The sequence below is a fragment of the Caretta caretta genome, chromosome 3 (assembly GCF_965140235.1).
Source record: "Caretta caretta isolate rCarCar2 chromosome 3, rCarCar1.hap1, whole genome shotgun sequence".
In the NCBI taxonomy this organism is placed as follows: Eukaryota; Metazoa; Chordata; order Testudines; family Cheloniidae; genus Caretta; species Caretta caretta.
The window spans coordinates 133,906,870-133,928,437 of record NC_134208.1 but is presented as its reverse complement, the minus strand read 5'-3'; the positions used below and the strand labels follow the sequence as shown (position 1 = coordinate 133,928,437).

Sequence of the window (21,568 nt, the reverse complement as noted above, 5' to 3'; positions counted from 1 at the left end):
ACCTGTAGTCTTTGATGCTTTTTATGTAAGAATCAATATTGCTTGCAAATGTATAAGGAAGATTAAATTGTTGTACATTAAAAATATTGTGGGTCTATAAAATATTATTTGTAAATGTGATTCCATTATTTTCCTCCTTTGGCTCAGCCATTTCTCAGCATTGTGCTGTTTGCTTTAGCATGGACTGTGGGATTCGTAACACATTACATACTTCCTCAGCTCCGCAAGCATCATCCTTGGCTGTGGATTTCTCACCCGATACTTAAAAACAAAGAATATCATCAGCGGGAAGTGAGAGGTTTGTAATAAATGTTGTCAGAATGCTGATTGATGTTGTCTTTAGTTTGTCTTGTTTTTAAAGAAAAAAAATTCTTGCTTGTGTCTATCTATGGTGGTGTTTAAAGACGACCATTTTTTTCCAAGACGAGTTTTCTTTTTTCTTTTTTTATGTTTTACTTAGAAATATCAGAGGAGTATCAAGTTTTGATTTCTATATTTCTTTTGGATGGCACTCTCTCAGGGAATGGAAGTGAATATAGTGACATCATCATAGGTAGAAAGGCCAACTGCAACTTTTCCACATTTCGTTGTAGAAGTGGGTGGGTTTGAATCTTTCATGCAGAGCTTTCTGCTAAATCTATCCAATTTTAGCAAAAACATCCAAGCCCAAAGAATTTTAAACTGTCTATGTAAACATAGATATTTTTTATTTAGGTCAGAAGGGACCATTATGATCATCTAGTCTGACCTCCTGCACAACGCAGGCCACAGAATTTCACCCACCACTCCTGCAAAAAACCTCTCACCTATGTCTGTGCTATTGAAGTCCTCAAATCGTGGTTTAAAGACTTCAAGGAGCAGAGAATCCTCCAGCAAGTGACCTGTGCCCCATGCTGCAGAGGAAGGCGAAAAACCTCCAGGGCCTCTTCCAATCTGCCCTGGAGGAAAATTCCTTCCCGACCCCAAATATGGCGATCAGCTAAACCCTGAGCATATGAGCAAGATTCACCAGCCAGATACTACAGAAAATTCTTTCCTGGGTAACTTGGATCCCACCCCATCTAATATCCCATCACAGGCCATTGGGCCTATTTACCATGAATATTTAATTACCAAAACCATGTTATCCCATCATACCATCTCCTCCATAAATTTATCGAGTTTAATCTTAAAGCCAGATAGATCTTTTGCCCCCACTGCTTCCCTTGGAAGGCTGTTCCAAAATTTCACTCCTCTGATGGTTAGAAATCTTTGTCTAATTTCAAGTCTAAATTTCCTGGTGGCCAGTTTATATCCATTTATTCTTGTGTCCACATAGGTACTGAGCTTAAATAATTCCTCTCCCTCTCCGGTATTTATCCCTCTGATATATTTATAGAGAGCAATCATATCTCCCCTCAGCCTTCTTTTAGTTAGGCTAAAGAAGCCAAGCTCCTTGAGTCTCCTTTCATAAGACAAGTTTTCCATTCCTTGGATCATCCTAGTAGCCCTTCTCTGTACCTGTTCCAGTTTGAATTCATCCTTCTTAAACATGGGAGACCAGAACTGCACACAGTATTCCAGGTGAGGTCTCACCAGTGCCTTGTATAACGGTACTAAAACCTCCTTATCCCTACTGGAAATACCTCTCCTGATGCATCTTAAGACCACATTAGCTTTTTTCATGGCCATATCACATTGGCGGCTCATGGTCATCCTATGATCAACCAATACTCCAAGATCCTTCTCCTCCTCCGTTACTTCTAATTGATGTGTCCCCAGCTTATAACTAAAATTCTTGTTATTAATCCCTAAATGCATGACCTTACACTTCTCACTATTAAATTTCATCCTATTACTATTCTCCTGTTTACAAGGTCATCCAGATCCTCCTGTAGGATATCCCTGTCCTTCTCTAAATTGGCAATACCATTCCTTCCTGTCTTAAGTGAGGGCTCGCAAAACTGCCGCTGCAACCCTTACCTATTGGGATTTCATTATTCCATAGTTTTCCAGTCCCCAGACAGTCTTCCTGCAGAAGGAGGGAAGTGTTATTCCTAATGTAGAAAAGCAAGCTCTGAATCCACGGAATTGAGTAGATAAACTCCACTTGACTTCAGGTGCAGCAGGATAGGGCACATAGGAGTTAAACTGAAGAGTGGAACATTTTGATTCACATTTAAAATGTGTCTAAACATTTCAGCCGTCTACCCCATTACCACACTTAGACTTGGAATTTAGTTCTGCATGAAACAACTTCTTCCCTTTGAATATTTGTTGCTCCTTCCCTCCCCTCCCTCCTTCCCTCCCCCTGGTGCCTGCTTACACTCCACATCCTCTGTCCCTGCCCTCAACCACCAGAGTGTCCAGGAAATCCATTGGGGCCCCGAAAAGATTTTCCCCCGACAAAATAAGATTATTTCTTATTATGGGCCCCTTTCCCGTAAACATCAGCTTTCACGTACCACTGACCTGAACTTCAAAGTGCTGGAATATAATGGTGAGAAGAATCTCAGACTTTTTCTTTAGATTATTGGTAACTGGGCTACTAGTCCATCTAATCTTTATTCATGACTCTGGCTTAAATCTGAGTTACTCCTTCCCTTGTGAAAACGCAGATAGAATTGCACGTGCATGTTCAAACATTTTACCTCTGTAGGCCTGGATTCAAATCTGAATTTATTTACTTGGCAAAATAGATTTCCGTGCAATCCCAAGTGGATATTTATCCCTGTTTATTAAACGTCCTAACCTCTTTTTTATACTTGGTGTAGAATGCAAGTTGTTTTACCCCTGGTGTAACTTTTAGATTGTGGAGAAGGGGAATTGTTATATCTGGAAATGGAGGACATATCAAATATAATAATAATACGTAGCTCTTCTATGGTGCTTTTCATCAGAAGATCTCAAAGCACTTTTCAAAGGAGGACAGTATCATCCCTGTTTTACACAGTTGATAGCAGGGAAGATGAAAGCTTCACCTAGCACCACATTGAGCTACTGTATATGAGTCAAGTGACCTATGGCCCAATCCAGGGCTATGTAAACTGAGGGACAGCCTAATATTTGTACTGAAGTTTATAGCCATTTTACATGGTATAGAGAAAATACAAATAACCCTTCTTTTTTAATACCCAGGCCCTTTAGGGAATGTTTAAATTATTAATGATAAAAACTTTATATATAAATTTCTTAATGACAGACATAGTTTCCACTGTATTTCTGCAGGGCATAATATTCTGCTAGCAGAAGTAATAAGGCTAAAATAATATCTTTCCCTGGCATCTGTTGCAATGGGGTTTACTGAAAATATAGCAATGAAACAATGCAGGGGAAGAGTTCTTTTTAAAATGGCATTTCTCATTTTTAAAAAGTGTAACAAAATCAAGTTAAAAGCGAGAACACAGAATGTTGTATCAGTGATGTTTAGCCATTGTGTTCACTCTGTCAATATAAGCCTTAGTGGTTATCCATATAGACCCTCTGTAGGAGAGAATATAGCACAGAGAAGTCCCTTTACCAATAACATTTACCTCACTTACTAGCTGTGCTTTCTATTTATAATCACCAATTGATCTGTACACCTGTCGTAGCTGTATTTTGAGAACACTGTACTGTAGCGTTTAACCCTCTGTTACAATACAATTACATTACAACCTCAGTGACATATTGTGAGCAGTTTGATATGCTGTACTCTGTGTTTAAAAGTGAATTGTATTTCCTAAATAGATTTTCCTGTTTAAGAATAGAGGCAGAATTATATTTACTTTGACTTTTGAATGTTTAAAATTTGAGCAGCATGGTTACTGAAGTCTGTAACTTTCATTTCCTGCATAATATCTCAAGAGAATCACTAAAACTGAATAAAACAATGTAACTTCGTTGATAATTTGGCCTTGCTAATATCTACTGGCTTCAGCAGGTGCTGCGTTGGTATGTAGGAATATCTGAAAATATTTTAGAATCTCAGAGACTAATTTCTAGTTCTCCTACAGTTTCAGCAAACTTCACTTCGAGAAACTTGGCTTCTTTTTTCAGCTATCATCTTCTCTTTGGTCCCAGCTGGAAACTTGCTTGTCATATCTTGATGGATCATTCTCAACCTATGTTCATGAGGTGCTTGAAAACAATAATGTCAGAACACAGTCTGCTGCAGGACTTCAGTATCCTGTTCTTCAAACTAGACAACAAAAGAGTTCTGCTCATTCCCTGCAAAATCGTGCGTTTGCCATACATTAAGGATTTATATCTCTCTGAAAAATCATGTCTTCAAAACAAAACATTGGGTACCAAAAAGTACCCAAGAGACTTGATTGAAGGTTGCCTTTTAACTGTTGCCACAAAATGCCAAGGAAAGTGTACTGGAAATGTGAATCTTATTAATGATTTGTATTCCAGCTGAAAGTCATTGTTTTAAAAGGCTTCATTTGCTTGATAATGAGCAACTCTTGTGAATATCCTGGCTTTGTTGTCTTTTGCATGAGTTTAATCATAGAATACTGTTATAAGATTTTTTCCCTTATGTCTTCATTCATTGGAAAAACATAATTTTCATAAAGGTAGTGGCTCAGCTTTTCAAAAGGTTGAGAGTAGAGATATACCAGGCAAATGCACTTCACTCTTTGACTGATCTGCATTGATGGGTCAGCTCATACTTTGGAATCACTTGTATCCCTCAAGCTAACAACTCCGTGGTTCAATCAGGAGTCAAGGCATTTTCAGATTCTTCTATATTCTCTATTTTCTATGGGGTCCAGCTAGTCTGTATTGGTTTAATTATTGCAGAAGTGTACCCAGAAGTATCTGTTAAAGAACTGGAGTAAAGTATAGATCTCTTTTCAGTCACAGGAACAATGCTGCATTCTACAAAGCCTGAGATAGGTGCCTAGGCTCCCTATTTAATTAATAGGGAAAGATAGGTACTTAAGTCCAGACTGCATGGAGGCACCAATCTCTCCTAGCAATCCATAACTGGGAACCCGTCTCCTGGAGTCAGGTGTCTTAGTTATTTCATGGGAAAATGAGTTTGGCACCCTCCCCACAAAACAGAGGGAGCAGGGGGTGATAGTGAAGCCTGAGTCATTGGAGCAGGGGGACCAGACCTTGAGTCTCCTGCCTCCCAGATGGGTACCCTAATCTCCAGGCTACAGAGTCATGCTCTCTCGCTCTCTCTCACGTACTTCCAATGACTCGCTAATTATTTATCAACAGTGGAACAGCATCAACAGGAGAGTTCGAGGGAGTCCCACATCAGAATATCCCAGAGCTCCGTGGTTAGAGCACTCCTTCTGGTGTAGTGATGCTGTCTCTCTCGGTCCTCCTCCTCCTTCCTTTCTGGACATTCCTTTAGCATCTTCTTTAGTGGGACATACTTCTCTGCTCTTCTGCTCTCCATGGGTTTATCCAGAACCCTGTCGTTGGCTCCCATATATCCTTAGCTGCCGTCTTTATACTGATTCCTCTCATATTTACCGTACTCCTGACTTGTCTCCATCCATCCATTCACTCATTTCAGCCTGTTTTTCTGGCATCTCCCAGCTGCCTTACCCTCAACTTAAACATAAGAGTTCCTATTTGGCCATGTTATCTTCCTCCCCCACTTCTCCCCTTTTCCCTTCATTTTATGTTGACCATACCACCATCCTCCATTTCATTTGGGCCCATAACTGGGATGGCTAACTTTGACCCTTTCCCCACATATGCAGGTTATTTCCTGTGTCCACTCTGCTAAAACTCTCATTCACACCCTCACCACCTCCTGTCTTAACTCTAGTAGCCTTCTCTCTAGCCTGCCTGATACGTATTGTCCCCATCTTCTCTTCAATCCATTCAAAACATAGCTGTTAAGAGGAGCTCATCCTCGGCCAGTGGGATTAGTCTTTCTTATAGAGCTCAGGAGCTATCCCAGGAGAAAAGGGAGGTGCCTCTCTTGATGAGTTCAGGTACTATGACAGGAGGAGGAATGCAGAGAAGGAGCCTCTCTCTTAAAGAGCTCAGGACCTTCCTCAGAAAGAGGGAGTGAGAGCTTCTACCGCAGACTTGAAGAGGACAAGATGGAGAAGGAGCCTCTCCTGTGGCTTGCAGGAAAAGATTAAGAGAGGGAGAGAACAAGCCATTTCTCCTTCTCCCATCCTTAAAACCCTGCACTCACTAATGGTGAGCAGGATAACTATTCTTGCTAATGGCTTGCTAGATGATATCTTGGGGGTTGCCTACAGTAATAGATTCTCAATTTATTTTTCTGATCTCCAAGGTTGAGAGCTCTTCTTTCCTTCGTCAGCTCTGACACAAATGATATACTATTTTACCGTTCTTGGACCCTGTCTGACTGAATTTAGAATGTATGAAAAATGGCTGTGAAAACAGGTCCCTCACAGCATTGCCACGGTCATTTCTACCTGCTGCTTTGGAGGCAAAAAAGCTTGATTTTGAAATGTGAATCATATTTTTAATTAAAGCTGTGAAAAAGCCTGGCATCAGAGCCATAGGCAGTAACAAGAGGAAATACTTTAAGCTATAAAGAGTGAAGGATATGGAGTCTCAGAAATTCATGTACAGTTTTTGAAAGACTGTTACCTCAACTAAAGATATCATAGGTCCATGAATTAAAGTAATTTGGAAGGATTGGTTCCTGACTTTTCTCCGTGTATCTATTGAACATACGGTACTCTGGAACCTTGAGTCAATGTGTCCTCTTGTTTTCTCACCATCATATTGCTGAAATAGCTTATTTTATCCTTCTTGCTGTAGGAAGGGATGCTGGTAGTTCAGCAGGTGGTTTTTACCTTTGAGTCAGTATTGAACCAATACTCCAGTATGGTGCACTCTGCTGTTGCAAATTCTGTTTTTCAGATGACCTGAGCTAATTGTGCTCATTAAAGAATTCCTGTCATGTTTGCAAGAATACAGGTATTACTCAGGAAACTTCACTCTGCCTACCTAATTTCTCCCTGCAATTTCAACTGGATACAGTAGTCACGTCCTGTCTGACTGCTGAATAATATTGTTGTGCACTGTTAAATGACTGAATTCCATTACAGGGGTGGGTGCACTTTGTTGCTGAGTAAAGTGATCCCAGTATTTATGTGTATAATAGCTTCTTTGTAAAGTATTTTGGGTCCTTTGGGATAATAATAATAATCCCTAGCTCTTTTATCATGCTTTTTATCCTTTATCCTCAAAACACTTTACAAAGTTTGACAAGTCATTATCCCCATTTTACAGATGTGGAAACTGAGACACAGAGAGGGGACATGACTTAGCCAAGGTCATTGAGCAGGCCAGTGACAGAGCTGGGAATAGAAATCCAGGGTTCTAGAGTCTTCATTCAGTGCTCTCTCCCCTAGGTCACACAGCTTCCCCACTAGGTCACATGAAAAGTGTTAGTTAATAAATAAATAAATAAATAAAATATTCTAAGTGATTAAAGTGATGAAAAATAAATATGTTTATTAATATCGTGTCACATTTTACTTCTAAAAACTTAGAAGGATCTATCCATTATTATGTACCATTTCAGCTACTATATGTGCCGGTCTGGTGGATGCAGCAAAAAGAACAAAGTATGTAAGGTATAAATACTGGCCAGACCCAGAGAACAACATGATTGCTATATGGCAAAAGAATTAAGGATTACATGAAGTGTCATAAATTTGTGGGTATATTAACTAGTATGATATACAAAACTCATGATTTGTCCTTTTTACTTGAATGCATTTGTTGTCTATACAGTATTTATATGCTGAAAAAATAATAATTTGACAAAATGGTCTGTTATCTGGGTTTTTATTTCAGATGCTGCTCGTTTAATGTGGTTTGAAAGACTCTATGTGTGGCTTCAGTGTTTTGAGAAATACATCTTGTATCCAGCAATAATATTGAATGCCCTCACCATTGATGCTTTTTCTATTAGTAAATACAAGAGACTTGGTACACAGTAAGTTGATTATAGTTCATAGTACATGATTCATAGATTTAAGACTACTCACATTCAGATTAATGTTCAAAAGATGAAGCTCATGGCGTATAGGTCCATCAATGGCTATTAGCCAAGATGGTCAGGGACACAACCCCATGATCTAGGTGTCCCTAAACCTCTGACTTCCAGAAGCTGGGGACTGAATGACAGCAATTTGATAATTGCTCTTTCCTGTTTATTCCCTCTGAAGCGTGTGGCACTGTCCACTGTCGGAAGACAGGATATTGGGCTAGGTGGGCCACTGGTCTGACCCAGTATGGCCATTCTTATGTTCTTATGAAGTTTAATGTTGTGTAAATGAGTCTGGTTATTTGTGTCAATTTGGTTTTGTGCTATTAATGAATAACAATAAATACAAAATGCTATCATTATTGGCTCTGTTAAAGGACAATTCCAACTGCCTTAAACTATGATAAAGGAAATGCTATTGGTACTGCAGCAAACATTATTGAGGCTAGAGAGATTTAAATTTATATAGAGAGATTAAAAAATTAAATATGTATAGCATGCCCAAATGACAGCTAAAACTAGGAAATATTATACCAGGCTGCAGGTGTTCAAAGGGTGTAAACACCTTGGGAGTAACCAGGATTAATGAGATGAAATGAGAAATCTAGGTTGGATATCAGGGAACTGTAAAGTTTATTAGACTGTGGAAAAGTCTCTCAGAGGAGGTGTCACAGGCTTCATTACTAGAGTCATTGAAGGCTAGGTTGGACAAAGCCTTCAAGAATGTAGAGTGCAGAACTATCCTGAATTAGCAGGGATATGATCAGGAAAACAGTATAAGCTTTTTCCATGTCTAACCTCTGTGATTCTAATTAAAACTAAATGTTGCTGATCCACAGTATTATAGTATGTTCTTTGAAGACAGCCTTTTGTGGTGGCAGTTTTTGCTTGATGACCTACAAACTGCTGTGAGATTCAGTGGTATTGTAGTGATTGCAATGTCCTCACTGAGCAGAATTAGTACAGAGCCTTTTTCAGTACTATAGTAATTTAAATTGTTAAAAAACTGGCCTGTGTTCAGGAACAAAGATCCATTACAAATGGAGCATTTTATTTCCTGTATTCAGATTGTCTGGATGTTCATTTTTAAAATCAGATTATTTTTAACTTGGATGTAATGAAAAACTATTTATTATTAATAATAATAATTTCTATGACACTAGCATGTAGAGGCTCCAGACCCATGATTCATGGGACTGTACAGACATATACCGAAAGAGGGTTCTGGTCCATTAGAGCTTACATTATAAATAAACTATATCAACTTTTGTACAGGAGCATATGGCAACATTTTCAAAAATACCTGTTTTCAGAAGTGACATAGGCACTTAAGAAGCTAAGTCTCATTGAATGTAAATGGGATTTAAGTGTCTAAGTTTCTTAGGCATGTTTTGAAAATTTTACCTGAAATATAGTACAGCTCACTCTCATAGATGTCGTAGTTCTGCAGGTCGAGCAGAACTAAAAAGTAGCCAAATGTTAGTTGTCATCAGATATATTTCTGAATCCACTGGAGGATCAGATGTGTTGAGTAAGAAGATATTATTTTACATAGTAACTTTTCAGAGCAGAATTGCAACCCCAGCTGTTCAAAAATCATGATTCAGACCCCCCAAAATCATGAGATTTTAAAAAGTAATCATATTTGGGTCTGCCTTCTGATAGTTTAACCTTTAGGAGAATGCCACCTGTCCCCAATGTAGGTGTGTTTAAAATCATCTCAGATTTTAAATTCACACGTTGAAGACACACTTAACAATGCAGGTCCTGACTACTGCTCAGAGAGGACTCATATTTTCTTATCCCATTTGGTGTGGAGAGCTGTCTCTTCCCTAACTTGACAGAATACTTAGAGAGGAGGATAGTGGGGATAGAATGGCAGCTACCCCACATATGTTCTTTTTCCATGCTTTTCCATGTGGCCCCTCTGTTCGCTTGCCTCCCTGTATTTCCTTCCCTTTCCCCTCACTGTTTCCCACCCTTCACATTCCCTGGTACCCCTTTTTCCTCCTGCACTCCATGTTCCCAGGCATCCCCTCCGCCTGGCTTATTTCTCTGTACTCCCCTTCAGTCAGCCTCTTGCACATCATAATCCCCTGCAACTCTCTCAGTTTACCTAATTCTCCCCATGCTCCTCTGACTCCTCATGATCCTACCACAGTCTCCTGCCCTACATTCTCATTCCTGGCACCTCCCCATTCTTATATCCTTCCTTGCCCTCACCTAATGACTAAGGGGTCTCCCTTAGTCCCTGAAGGCAGCGTGGCTCAGCCCCCATTGAAGGCAGTGGGAGATGATGACCATTTAAGTTTTGTGGATTTTAAGGCCAGAAGAGACTGTTATAATCATCTAGTCTGACCTCTTGCGTAAAATACTGCATAGAACCGTGCCCAGTAATTCCTGCACCAAACCCGTAACTTCTGTTTGAGCTATAGCATATCTTTTAGAAGGACATCCAGTTTTACCTTGAAGTGATAGTGTGATCCACTACATCTCTAGGTTAGTTGTTCCAGTAGCTAAGTACCTTCACCGTTGAGGGATAATGGCAAAACTGCACAAGTCTGAATACAGAAATCACATCATAAGAAAAAGAAAAAAAATTCCAGACATTGCACGACTTGCAATAAAATCATTAGAATTGTTCAGATAGTTGGACCTTGTAATCTGAAAATTGAGATCAACTTGTATTACTCAAGAAATTGAGACGAAGAATTAGCTATCTTCAGTTTTTATCTGACTTTTGCAAAACATATGTGAGGACGAAGTGCAGAAACTGCCAAATGTGGGTACCACATACATATTTTTAAATAATTATTTTTAAAGAAGTTTCTTTGGGAGGATTTAGGGCTTCCCAGAGCCTCTAGCACCAAACAAGGATAAAGTATTGTTTCTTAGAACCTTAAATCCCATTTACATTCAATGAGACTTAGCTTCTTACAGCCCTGGCTCATGAAACTTTACACAGGGCACCTGGACAGCAGCAAGGAGCGTTTTAACAACAGGCTGAGCAGGTGCCACAGGGTAGTTGAATGTGCCTTTGGCCATTTGAAAAGTCGCTGGAGGTGTCTCAGTGGCAGGCTAGACCTTACTGAGGATAATATTCCTGTAGTCATAGCGGCGTGCTGCACTTTGCATAATCTGTGTGAATCTAAGGATATTCAGGTGTGGAGCACTGAGGCAGAGCGCTTGGCTACGCAGTTTGAACAACCAGATGCTAGGGCTGTCAGAGGAGCCCAGAGGGCTGCTATTAACATCAGAGAGGCTTTGAGGAACCACTTTGACAGTGAGGGGCAGGAACACATGTCTGCTTTAGAGTTGCTTCCCTGGGGCATCCATGTACAATTCTGGGGCCCAAGATCCATGCAACACAATGCTTTAGAAGCCTGTTCCCAAGAGTGAATTGATTGCTATACGCTTTTGTGGAACACAGAATTAAAATGCTATACCATTGAATACCTTAGCCTTTATTTATTGTTAAAAAGGGTAAAACCTCACAACTGTGTGTAGCTCCAGCTATCATTGTGCAAGCTGTGAGCGGGGGTGGAGTGATGGGGAAACTCAGGAGTGCTGTGGAGTGAAAAGGAATGTCTGGGCATAGAGGGGGGTGGGGTTGGCAAAGAATTGTGCATGTGCAGCTGTATCAGAGACTTGAGCATCTCTGTCTGATCTCCATAACTTTTATCATCCACTCTGTCGCTTGCCTAGCAAATGCAGCATTCTCTTTTCTATCCTGACTTTCGGCTTCCCAGCACTCTTTGTGTTCCCTGGTCTGTCTCTCATCATGCTGCAGCACCTCCCGAAACATGTCTTCTTTGCTGCACCGAGGGTTCTTCCTTCTGCCGAAGCCAGTTGGCATGGGTGCATGTTGTGTTCCTCAAGGTCTGTGCTGAACAGAAGAGGGATTGTTGCATTCCAGCAAACGATTGAAACATTTCAGTAACAAGGGCCTTTTGCTAGTAGAAATCACTTTCTCTCTGAGACTCTAGGTAGGCACACAGCTCTGCCAGCACCCCAATCATGGTGAGTGTCGGGAGTGGGGGGAAGGCGGTTGTGCTTACGGACAAAAAGGTCTCGGCTTGCAGGGGAGCTTTTCAGGGAACTCATTCTAAAATTCTCACACACGTTTTCACGCAAGCATGCAGTAGTTGTGCCCTGGTTTCCCTGGTTACCTGCACCGGCAAGATGTCAGCCAGCAGGTTGGCTGCCTGACATCTCGCTGCTGCAGGTAACCAGGGAAACCAGGGCACAACTACTGCATGCTTGCGGCTTTCACCCTGGTCTATATGCAGCTCAGCTATGTGCCGCTTTGGTCCCAGCTCCAATGATTGCTAGATGGCATGTTACAGTTTCCTACAATGGGGGAACTAACAAGGCTGCAATCCCTTGGAATCTGCGGCAGAGGATTAACAAGTACCTCTTGGAAACTTTCCAGAGCCTCTCTCTGGAGGATTCCCTTCAGGTCTCGATGTTCATTGACACCCTGCTTGGCCATGCAGATTAGCTACACAGGGCAATCACACTCAGCTCACAGAAAACACTACTTCCCTCCCACTTTTTGATTCCCTACACAAGCCACAGCAACTTACGTGGTATCTTATCTGCTTCCTGCTCCTTGTTGAGCACTTCTGGAGTGGAGAAAAGTTCCTGGCTACCTGCCCCACCGGGTGACCCCGCTGGGACCTCCACATCCTCCTCTAGCTCAACTTCTTCATCCAGAATTTCAGCTTCCGGGTTACCCCCTCTTTCTGCTCCCTCCGAAGTATCCACAGGGCTATCAGCGATGGAGGTGGGGTCACCACCGAGGATAGCATTCCGCTCCTTATAGAAGCGGCAGGTCTTAGATGCAGCACCGGAGCGGTGGTTTGCCACCCACGCCTTATGGTAAGCCTGCCTCAACTCTTTTTGTCTTCACTCTGCACTGCTGCTTGTCCCGATCACAGCCCTTTAAACACAAGCCTCGAGAAATTTGCCCGTATGTGTCCCAATTCCTAGGGGTCACTCGCAGCTGCGACTGAACAGACGCCTCTTCCCATAAACTGATCAGATCCAGTAACTCGGCAGTGGTCCAAGTGGGAGTGCGTGTGGTGCGATAGCCAGCCTTGCTCACCTGGGAAGCTCATCTGGGAAGCCAGCAAGCAGGAAATGAGATTTAGAATTCCCGGGACTTGCAAGGGGGAGGGGGCGGGTTGGCTGCAGAGCAGCGCAGTTCCAATTGCTGACCAGAGCGGCAGCATGGGGCTTGTGGGGCACTTTCTGGAGGCCAATAAAATCAGAAAAAAAAGCTGTGGTGTCTACACGGGCTGTCTGTCGACAATAAAGGGAAGGGAAAAGACAAAAGTCTCTCGCAGGTGTGGAATTTTTTTGTCACCAAAACTGGGCAGATTTTTTTTTTTTCTAAAAAAGTCACATTGCAGTGTGTACGCTATCGCTGTTTTGTCGCCAAAGCTGCCTTTTGGCGACAAAACTTGCCAGTGTAGACAAGCCCTCTGGGGGGCAGGAGCCAACCCCAGCACCAAATATCTGTCTGGGTTTGGACCTGCTCAGTGTTAACAACACCTCCTTAACTGCACCAAAACCTGGTTGCTAGGCAAAAGGGCTTGAAAGAGTCTCGGCAAAAGGGCTTGAAAGAGTCTCAGCAAAGCAGCCAGCAGGGCTATCATCTCCTGCTCAGGCAGGGTAGCCCTGGAGTCTTTGTTTCTTTAGACTTCTTATTACAAAGGGCTGTATTATCTCTCCGTTCTTGGCTACATACTCTCCAGGAAGAAGAATGTCGTGTATATGGTAGCTTAAAGAAGGGGAAGTTACTTTCCATGCCTGTAATTCTACTTTTAAGACATCATCTTGCAAGATTCTCATTCACTTGTCCATCTCCCCTCAGAATTTGGAGGGATGTTTTTTGAGGCAATGTGTTTTTGCAATTTCATCTTGTTGTTCCTATCTGGCTGGATGTATTTGACTTTTCTAATTGCATCTGTTTTTTCTATTTAAAAAATGGAATTGCTCTGTGTGTGTGTGTGTGTGTGTGTATTTAAAAAATGGAATTGGTGTGTGTGTAGGGGGTGGGGAAGAGATGATGGGCAGGGGTTGGAGCCCTTGCTTCCGGCACTGTCAGAAACTGACTGAATGTTTCAGAACCAAAGAGAGTGGTGGTTGGTGGTGAATATTGGACAGTCTGGGGCAGCTTACCATGTTGCCTGCTACTGTCACTGCCTCAAAAGGTTAAACAACAACAACAAAAAGAGGTCACTCTGAGCTAGGGCAGTTGTACCATGCTTCCACTGGGAGCGTAAGAAAACCCCCACCGCCCCCCAAAAAAGAATCCTGTGTGGCAATATCTTTAAAGAGACAGAATTACCAGAAAGCAATGTTCCCTTATCCTCTAGCAAGAGATATGATCATAAAACTCCTTTCTGACTGAAATTTTGTGGATATTAGATGGGCATAAATATCGACCTGATCAGGAAAAGGGTCTTTCAGTTGCTTATGTTGCTCTGTGATTTTATGGCTCTCCCCATTAAAATCTTCCTCACTGCCGCCAAGAATTTTGTTGTTCTTGATGAACATCAAATCCGAAAAATGTTCTCAACCCACTAGGGGATGTTCTAAGACGGTCAAAAACACTTTATTGTAGTCCCTAGTTTTGCATTCAGAAAGCCAAATGAAATTGAAAGAATTTCTGACAGGGGAAGAAATGAGGTCTTTTGGCATTTCATTCAGGCAGTGATGACGAGGTGATCTTTTTGAGTGGCTTGAACTCAAATCAAGTTGGATCTGCATTAAGAATGCAGTGAATAAATGCCACAAAAAATAAAATAAACTTGGAATTGCACAAACTGTGAGCCTTAAAATGACAAAAATGCACCACTCCATTTAGAACTTTCTGAGCTGTCAATTACCACATGCTTTTGCAAGTATTCTGTTGTTTTGTAATTGACATGGAGAATTATTTTCAGCATTTTACAAATACTGGGTTTGATTCATCACTGGACCAGCCTAAAGTTGGGTAACATGGTGGTGATTCAGACTTATTGCCTGTAGTTGGTAACAAGCTGCTTTCTAATATAAAGCTGTATAAATTGTAGTGTTATAAATTAATGGTGCCAGACTTAAGTCACAAGTTGAAAATTTATTTTAGGGATTTTATTTAATTATATTTTTATTATGTTATAAGGTACTTACTACAATAATGGAAGCTACTCTTATAATACATAATTGTTCCTGTGTTACAGCTCTGTAAGTACTCTAGAGATATGTAATGCTAGCAATGTAAAACTGTGCTGTGGCAGATGGATTAAATAAACACGATTATTAAAACAAAAACTAGTATTAATATAAAAATAAATTAACTGTATGTGTAGCTAGATGTATCAATCAAGAGTAGGTCTGATATGGTTATTCATGTTCATTAGTTATAGTCTAATTGTTTTTGTTATGTTAACTTGATTAGGTTTTCTTTTCCCTCACTCCCACAGCTGTGATATTTTCCTGAGAACAATTGCTGGGATGAAGCTGCTCCGATCCTCATTCTGTAATCCGGTTCATCAATTTGTTATTTTGAGCTTTACTGTAATCTTTTTCCAATTTGACTACAGAGATATCTCAGAGAATTTCTTGCTGGATTTTTTCATGATGTCCATTGTGTTTCACAAGGCAAGTTTACAAACACCATTGTTTTCTTGATATAAAATGTTTTCATAGTTTGAATTATCTTTCCAATGTCACTGCATTTATAAATGGCTGGAATATCTTTTTTAAATATAATTGTTATGATATCATTTTAACAGAAGCAGGCCATTGGTATCACAGAAAAAAATCTCAGTGGTGGATAAAATCAATAGTTTTTAAGTTAAATGTATTTTCTGTTTCTGTATGAAACTTCATATTTACTTCTTTGTTCGCATGATGCTACAGAAGTTCACAATTTAGATTTTTTAAGAATAGAGTCATAAATGACTTGAAAGAGGCCTTTTGAGCCATTAGTGCAGGGTTGCCTTTGTATTAATTGCATGAGTGTTTTTATATAGTCTTCCTTTGAAAGCCTCTGGTGTTTGACTCAACAATTTCCTTTGGGAAATAAGTCCAATAGCTAATCATCCTTATTATAAGAAATGTTTTCCTAATGTCTGACTTAAATTTTTCCTACCTTAGTTTCAGGCAATTATCCTTGTTATACAGTGCTTAACCTTAAACTCAAGCTTCTTCTTTACTTTTACAGTATTAATTCTGAAGTGTCATGGACTCTTATCATATTTCCTCTCTTTTTTTCCCTGAGTTATACATACAGTCTTAAAACTCTTTTCATAATTCCAGATTGTACCCTAATTCATGACCTGTGCAGCTCCTCTCAAATCAAAATTAGGTTAAATTGACATGGTGCTAAAATACCAGAAATTGTTTGAATTTTGTCTACACTAGGGCTCCCACCAGTGCTAATAATGATTATCTACTTTTTTTTTTTTAAATGCAGTCACCTATCACTATGGTATATGAGTCCTGATACAACTGGGCCTAGTAGTAGCACTGGTGAGAATATTTTTTTGCTTTACCCTAGTATAGACATATCCTCAGTGTGATCCAGCTAAACTGCCACATCTCTGAGAGGAGAAAGGCATGATACCATGGTTAACTTTAACAAATGTGGCACAGAGATCCAACAATATAAGTATGGATGCCAGCCATCGCTGCAGCCAGTGCTGTCTCTATTCCATGTCCTAATCTGAAGGTTTACTGGGAAAAGTCCAGGATATTGACACTATCTAGAATAGATGGAGTTGGAGGGTCTTTGTCGAGCTTCTCAATTAGCTTGCTCAGAAGTGAGAGCTGGGTTTCTGTGTGGTAATTGGAGAGGTTGGTTGTGTTGAGTGACATTTTTAAATACTAGCTGGATTATGGTGTGCTCTATGGGAGGTGGTAGGTTTCTCTTCTCAAAGGAGATTGTTGTTGATCTTGGTTAATAGAAATCCTAGGTGCTCTTAACTTTTTCACTAGCTAAAAAGAGCAAGGCGGATCCAGAGTTGCAGATGATGGCTTGGCTGCTGCAGTAAGTGCTGCCCTCTGAAAAGGAGGCCCCTTTAAGATATCTCAGATTGGGCACTCAGAATCAGTAGTTACTTTTGAAAATCGCCATGTCACAATTTTCTGTTGAAAGCTGCATATTTGTGGCTGTGGGTGATGTGGAGGTTTTTTGCTGTTTGTTTTTAAATGTTGACTATTTGAAGCTGTTGTGAGATTTGGAATGTTAGCCTTGGAGGACATGGATTAGTGAGGAGAGTAAGAGTGAGATAATCAAAGGTGCACGGTAAATTAAATGTAGCCTATCACACTGTGTGTTTTTATGGGAGGCTTGATATGGTAAAGTCTACGGTATTGGGCTGAAGTTATGTATTCTAGACATGATTAAGAGTCTAGCTAAGCAGGCTCATAACCAGGGTGGGGCAAGCAGGGCAGCCGCCCAGGGTGCAAAGCCAAGGGGGTGTGTAAAAATGATGGGAAATGGTAGGGGGCGCAAATATGCTTGCTCGCCCTGAGTGCTAAAATGCCTAGTTACACCACTGAACTATATCATAGGTCTTCTGGCTTTTCCAAATCTCAGTAAACCTGAAATTTCTCAGGTCATCAGTTCAGCAGGTGAACCTGGCTTTGTGATATTTAAAAAATTAAAATAAAATGGCTGAATTATTTATATTAGAAAACCATACGCATAGTTACACAATGGTCATTAAAACAACTCTGAAAAATAGGATTAAGGATGGTATTAATTAAGCACATATTTTAATGCTAATTAAACTATGAACTTTTATTAGTTCTAAAAATTGTATGGACCTTTCTTATAGAATCTCATTACTTTGGGGCTAAAGATAACATATAAAGATGCTGTAGGAATTTCTCCACACAGTCAGCTTTAAACAGACTGTATCCCAGCTCTGTTCTTGAAAGTTTTGTGGTCTGTACAGCTTCAGCAACAAGAGAAGCTGACAGCTTCAATCAGTGCACAGTTCAGTAATCTCAATGTTCACAGCTATTTAAAAAAAAAATAGAAAACAAGTTCTTATTACCACCACCTTTGCCTGTGCAGAACTAACTCATAAAATGGCAGTTCAGATCCACTTACTCATTGTAGGTGTGAGGTTTCCACTGTCTGATAATGGAACCCTAAGCATTATGTCTTAAATTATCATCAGAATGATTGTTTGAGCAGAGTTACTGTACAAGAGAGCATGCATGCCCTCTAAGTGATGCTGCAGGGAGCACTGATCAATTTCTCTTCTGCCAGACGCTGCAGGAAACTACATTTAAACTTGACAGACATTCGCAATTTTGTTAGTTGTTCCTTAGGCAGGCTTCTGTTGAACAAGCTCCACTAGTAATGTCAGATAGATTATCTCTGAATCTCCTAGTGATTGTGTTTCTTCCCTCTTCCCCCCATCATGATGCTAGTAATGCAATCCATTCAAATCAGAGAATTCAAATCAATATGACTGCTCACCGAGCAAATCAGGGCATTGCAACAAAAATGACTGCTCACAGATTTTATCCACATTTGCAAATAACCATGCCACTTGAGGTGATGCAGATAACATGAGAATTTAGTGAACTTGACTCTTGGTTTGGGTTTTTTTGGGGGTGTTCTTTTTAACCAACATGAATTTTTCAGTTCTTTGTAATTCTATTTGACTTATTAATGTCACATGACTAATTTACTACTCTTTTGAAGGCATTTACTCTCATCTAAATTGTGTATAAAGTTGTAGAATTTAAAAGTTTTTAATATTAAAACGGGTTAGAAATACACGAAATGAGTACACCATGTTGGGTTTCAAATTGCCGTGGAAAAGGAACAAGGTTATGTTTAGAGCAGCTTATTTATTTTTAATAAATGACTGAAGCTTTCATTGAACTAGGATAGGGGGTTCTCAGCCTTTTTTATACTGTGAACCTACATTAGCTACTCACAAACTGTCCTCCTCAGACATATCCAAATGCATCCATTGCAAGTCTTTAAATCAAGATAGGTTGTCTTTTTAAAAGATCTGCTATCAAAGAAAAGTTGTGGGCTTGATGTAAAAGTTACTGGATGAGGTTCTTTGGTCTGTCCTATGCAAAAGGTCAGACTAGATGATCATGATGGTCCCTTCTAGCCTTAAAATCTACAAATTTATGAAATCACTTCAAGTGAACCACCACTTCTCCCAGGGCTTCTTAGAAGGCATCCTGAGTATCCATCTGACAGCTTATGGGGTGCTCATGTTATCTGAAAAGAAATAGTTACAAAGAGCTGAGAAAATGCTCTTCAGTGATAAGGCAAAGATGAAATGGGAACAAAAATTGAATGTGTTTCACCTTCAACTTCTCAGCATGTTAGAGGGATCAGCATTGAGGATCTTTCCATAATCAGATGAAAATTGGAAAATTATTCAGTTTCTGGGAGGAAGGTGAGAGATGAACTATTTGTGGATATTAGAGAGGAAGGTCTGTTCTTCCATCTCTGTGCAATCCATCGATCAATCGCTTAACTGAGTTAAGCCAGGGAAAATCACAATGTGGATAATACACATAGTTTACCCCCCACCTCTTCCCACAAACACATCACAAATGGAATTCACTCAGTACAGCTCCCTTTGACAGCCATTCAGCTATGGGAGTTGGTACAAGAGGAAGCTGCAAATTTTGGCTGAAAAAGCCGAGGAAGAAAGGGATAAATTTGGTAGTGTGATGAACCCATGAGGGTGCTCTCACAAGCAACCAAGGCCATAAGCCAAGTACAGGTGTAATGCCACGAGGGATGATGGGAATGGAAATGCTTACCCAGCACCCTTACTGTTTGTTAAAGGTGTAGCTTGTGCTCCCCCCAATGCAGTTGTGCACCAGTAAACTGCTGTGTGGCAAGTGGGACCACAATCTGTACAAGTGTCTGTGCAAACCTCTTCTGGAGCCCTGAATGCTGAAGTCAGCCCTAGCACCCACCCTGGAGCTCAGAGGGTGAACACTTTTAGTATGGCTGCATTGGTACAAGAATACTGGGGTCCCCTCCACTCTTCATTCTGTGCACCTAGATTAGTAGATTCCAAGGCCAGAAAGGACCACTGTGATAATCTAGGACAGTGGTGGGCAACCTGCGGACCGCAGTTTGCCCACCACTGATCTAGGATCACTTCCTGTATAATACAGGACGTAGAAGTTCTCCAAAATAATTCCTAGAGCATATCGTCTAGAAAAATATCCAATCTTGGTTTAAAAATTGTCAGTGAGGGGGAAATCTGCTATGCTTCTGGGTAAATTATTCCAATGGTTAATTACTTTCACCATTAAAATTTTACGCCTTATTTCCAGTCTGAATTTGTGTAGCTTTAACTTCCAGCCATTGGATCATGTTATATCTTTCTCTGCTAGATTGAAGAGCCCATTATTAAATATTTGTTTGCCATGTAGGTACTTGTAACTATGATGAAGTCATCCCTCTTAACCTTTTCTTTATTAAGCTAAATAGATTGAGCTCTTTAAATCTATCACTGTAAGGCATGGTTTCTAATCTTGTAATCATTCTTGTGGCTCTTCTATGACCCTCTCCAATTTATCAACATCCTTCCTGAATTGTGGGCACCAGCAGCAGCAGTCACACCGGTGCCAAATATAGAGGTAAAATAACCTTTCTACTCCTTCTCAAGATTGCCCTGTTTATGCGTCTGTGACATTCCAGGGTGCAATCCAGTCCAGTGAGGGGCTGTGTCACCCTTACTCTGCAACTTGGGGTGCCTCTCAATGCTTTGCTGCTGTAGTTCCCACATGTGCCACTCACAAACAGCCAAACAGTGTGCAGGTCACTCCATCAGTGTCTGTGTATAGCCACAGCCCTTGTCCAGAAATTCTGACCTTAACAGCCTGTCTGCAAACACCACCACATTCTGCCTTCCAGCAGCCTTGGCAACTATTTGCAGGATGACCCCAACACACTCCCAGTCTTGGATTCTCTCCCCGTCCCCAAAACACTCCCTGTGTTCTGCACTGTCTAGCCCTCTCCTGGAATTCAGATCTATTAGATCAGTAGTTCTCAAACTTTTGTACCGGTTACCCTTTCACATAGCAAACCTCTGAGTGCAACCCCCCTTTATAAATTAAAAACACTTTTTTATATATTTAACACCATTATAAATGCTGGATGCAAAGCAGGGTTTAGGGTGGAGGCTGGCAGCTCGCGACCCCCTGAGGGGTCCCGACCCCCAGTTTGAGAACCTCTGTATTAGATCCATTGCCCCTTTAAGGGGATCAACATACAACAGTCTGCTGTCTTAAATGAAGTTACCCAAACAGTTCGCAACACTGGATTAGTTTTAATTAAAGAATAAAACAAATAACGATAAAGAGAGTTTTAAGTGAGTTCAAGTATAAATAGGGCCCTACCAAATTCACGACTGAAAAACGCATCACAGACCGTGAAATCTGGTCTCCCCCGTGAAATCTGATCTTTTGTGTATTTTTACCGTATACTATACCGATTTCACGGGGGAAACCAGCGTTTCTCAAACAGAAGGTCCTGACCCAAAAGAGGATTGGGGGGGGTTGCAAGGTTATTGTAAGGGAGTCATGGTATTGCTACCTTTACTT

The 21,568-nt window shown here is 40.7% G+C and overlaps 1 protein-coding gene across 1 annotated transcript in view; it reads left to right on the top strand.

Moving 5' to 3' along the window:
- Nucleotides 1–21,568, top strand: part of PCNX2 (pecanex 2) — a 221,929-nt gene that overhangs the window by 105,742 nt on the left and 94,619 nt on the right. The window contains exons 19-21 of the mRNA XM_048843857.2: nucleotides 148–298; nucleotides 7,774–7,915; nucleotides 15,439–15,616. Coding sequence (XP_048699814.2) covers nucleotides 148–298; nucleotides 7,774–7,915; nucleotides 15,439–15,616 — 471 coding nt within the window. The remainder of the gene's footprint in view (nucleotides 1–147; nucleotides 299–7,773; nucleotides 7,916–15,438; nucleotides 15,617–21,568) is intronic.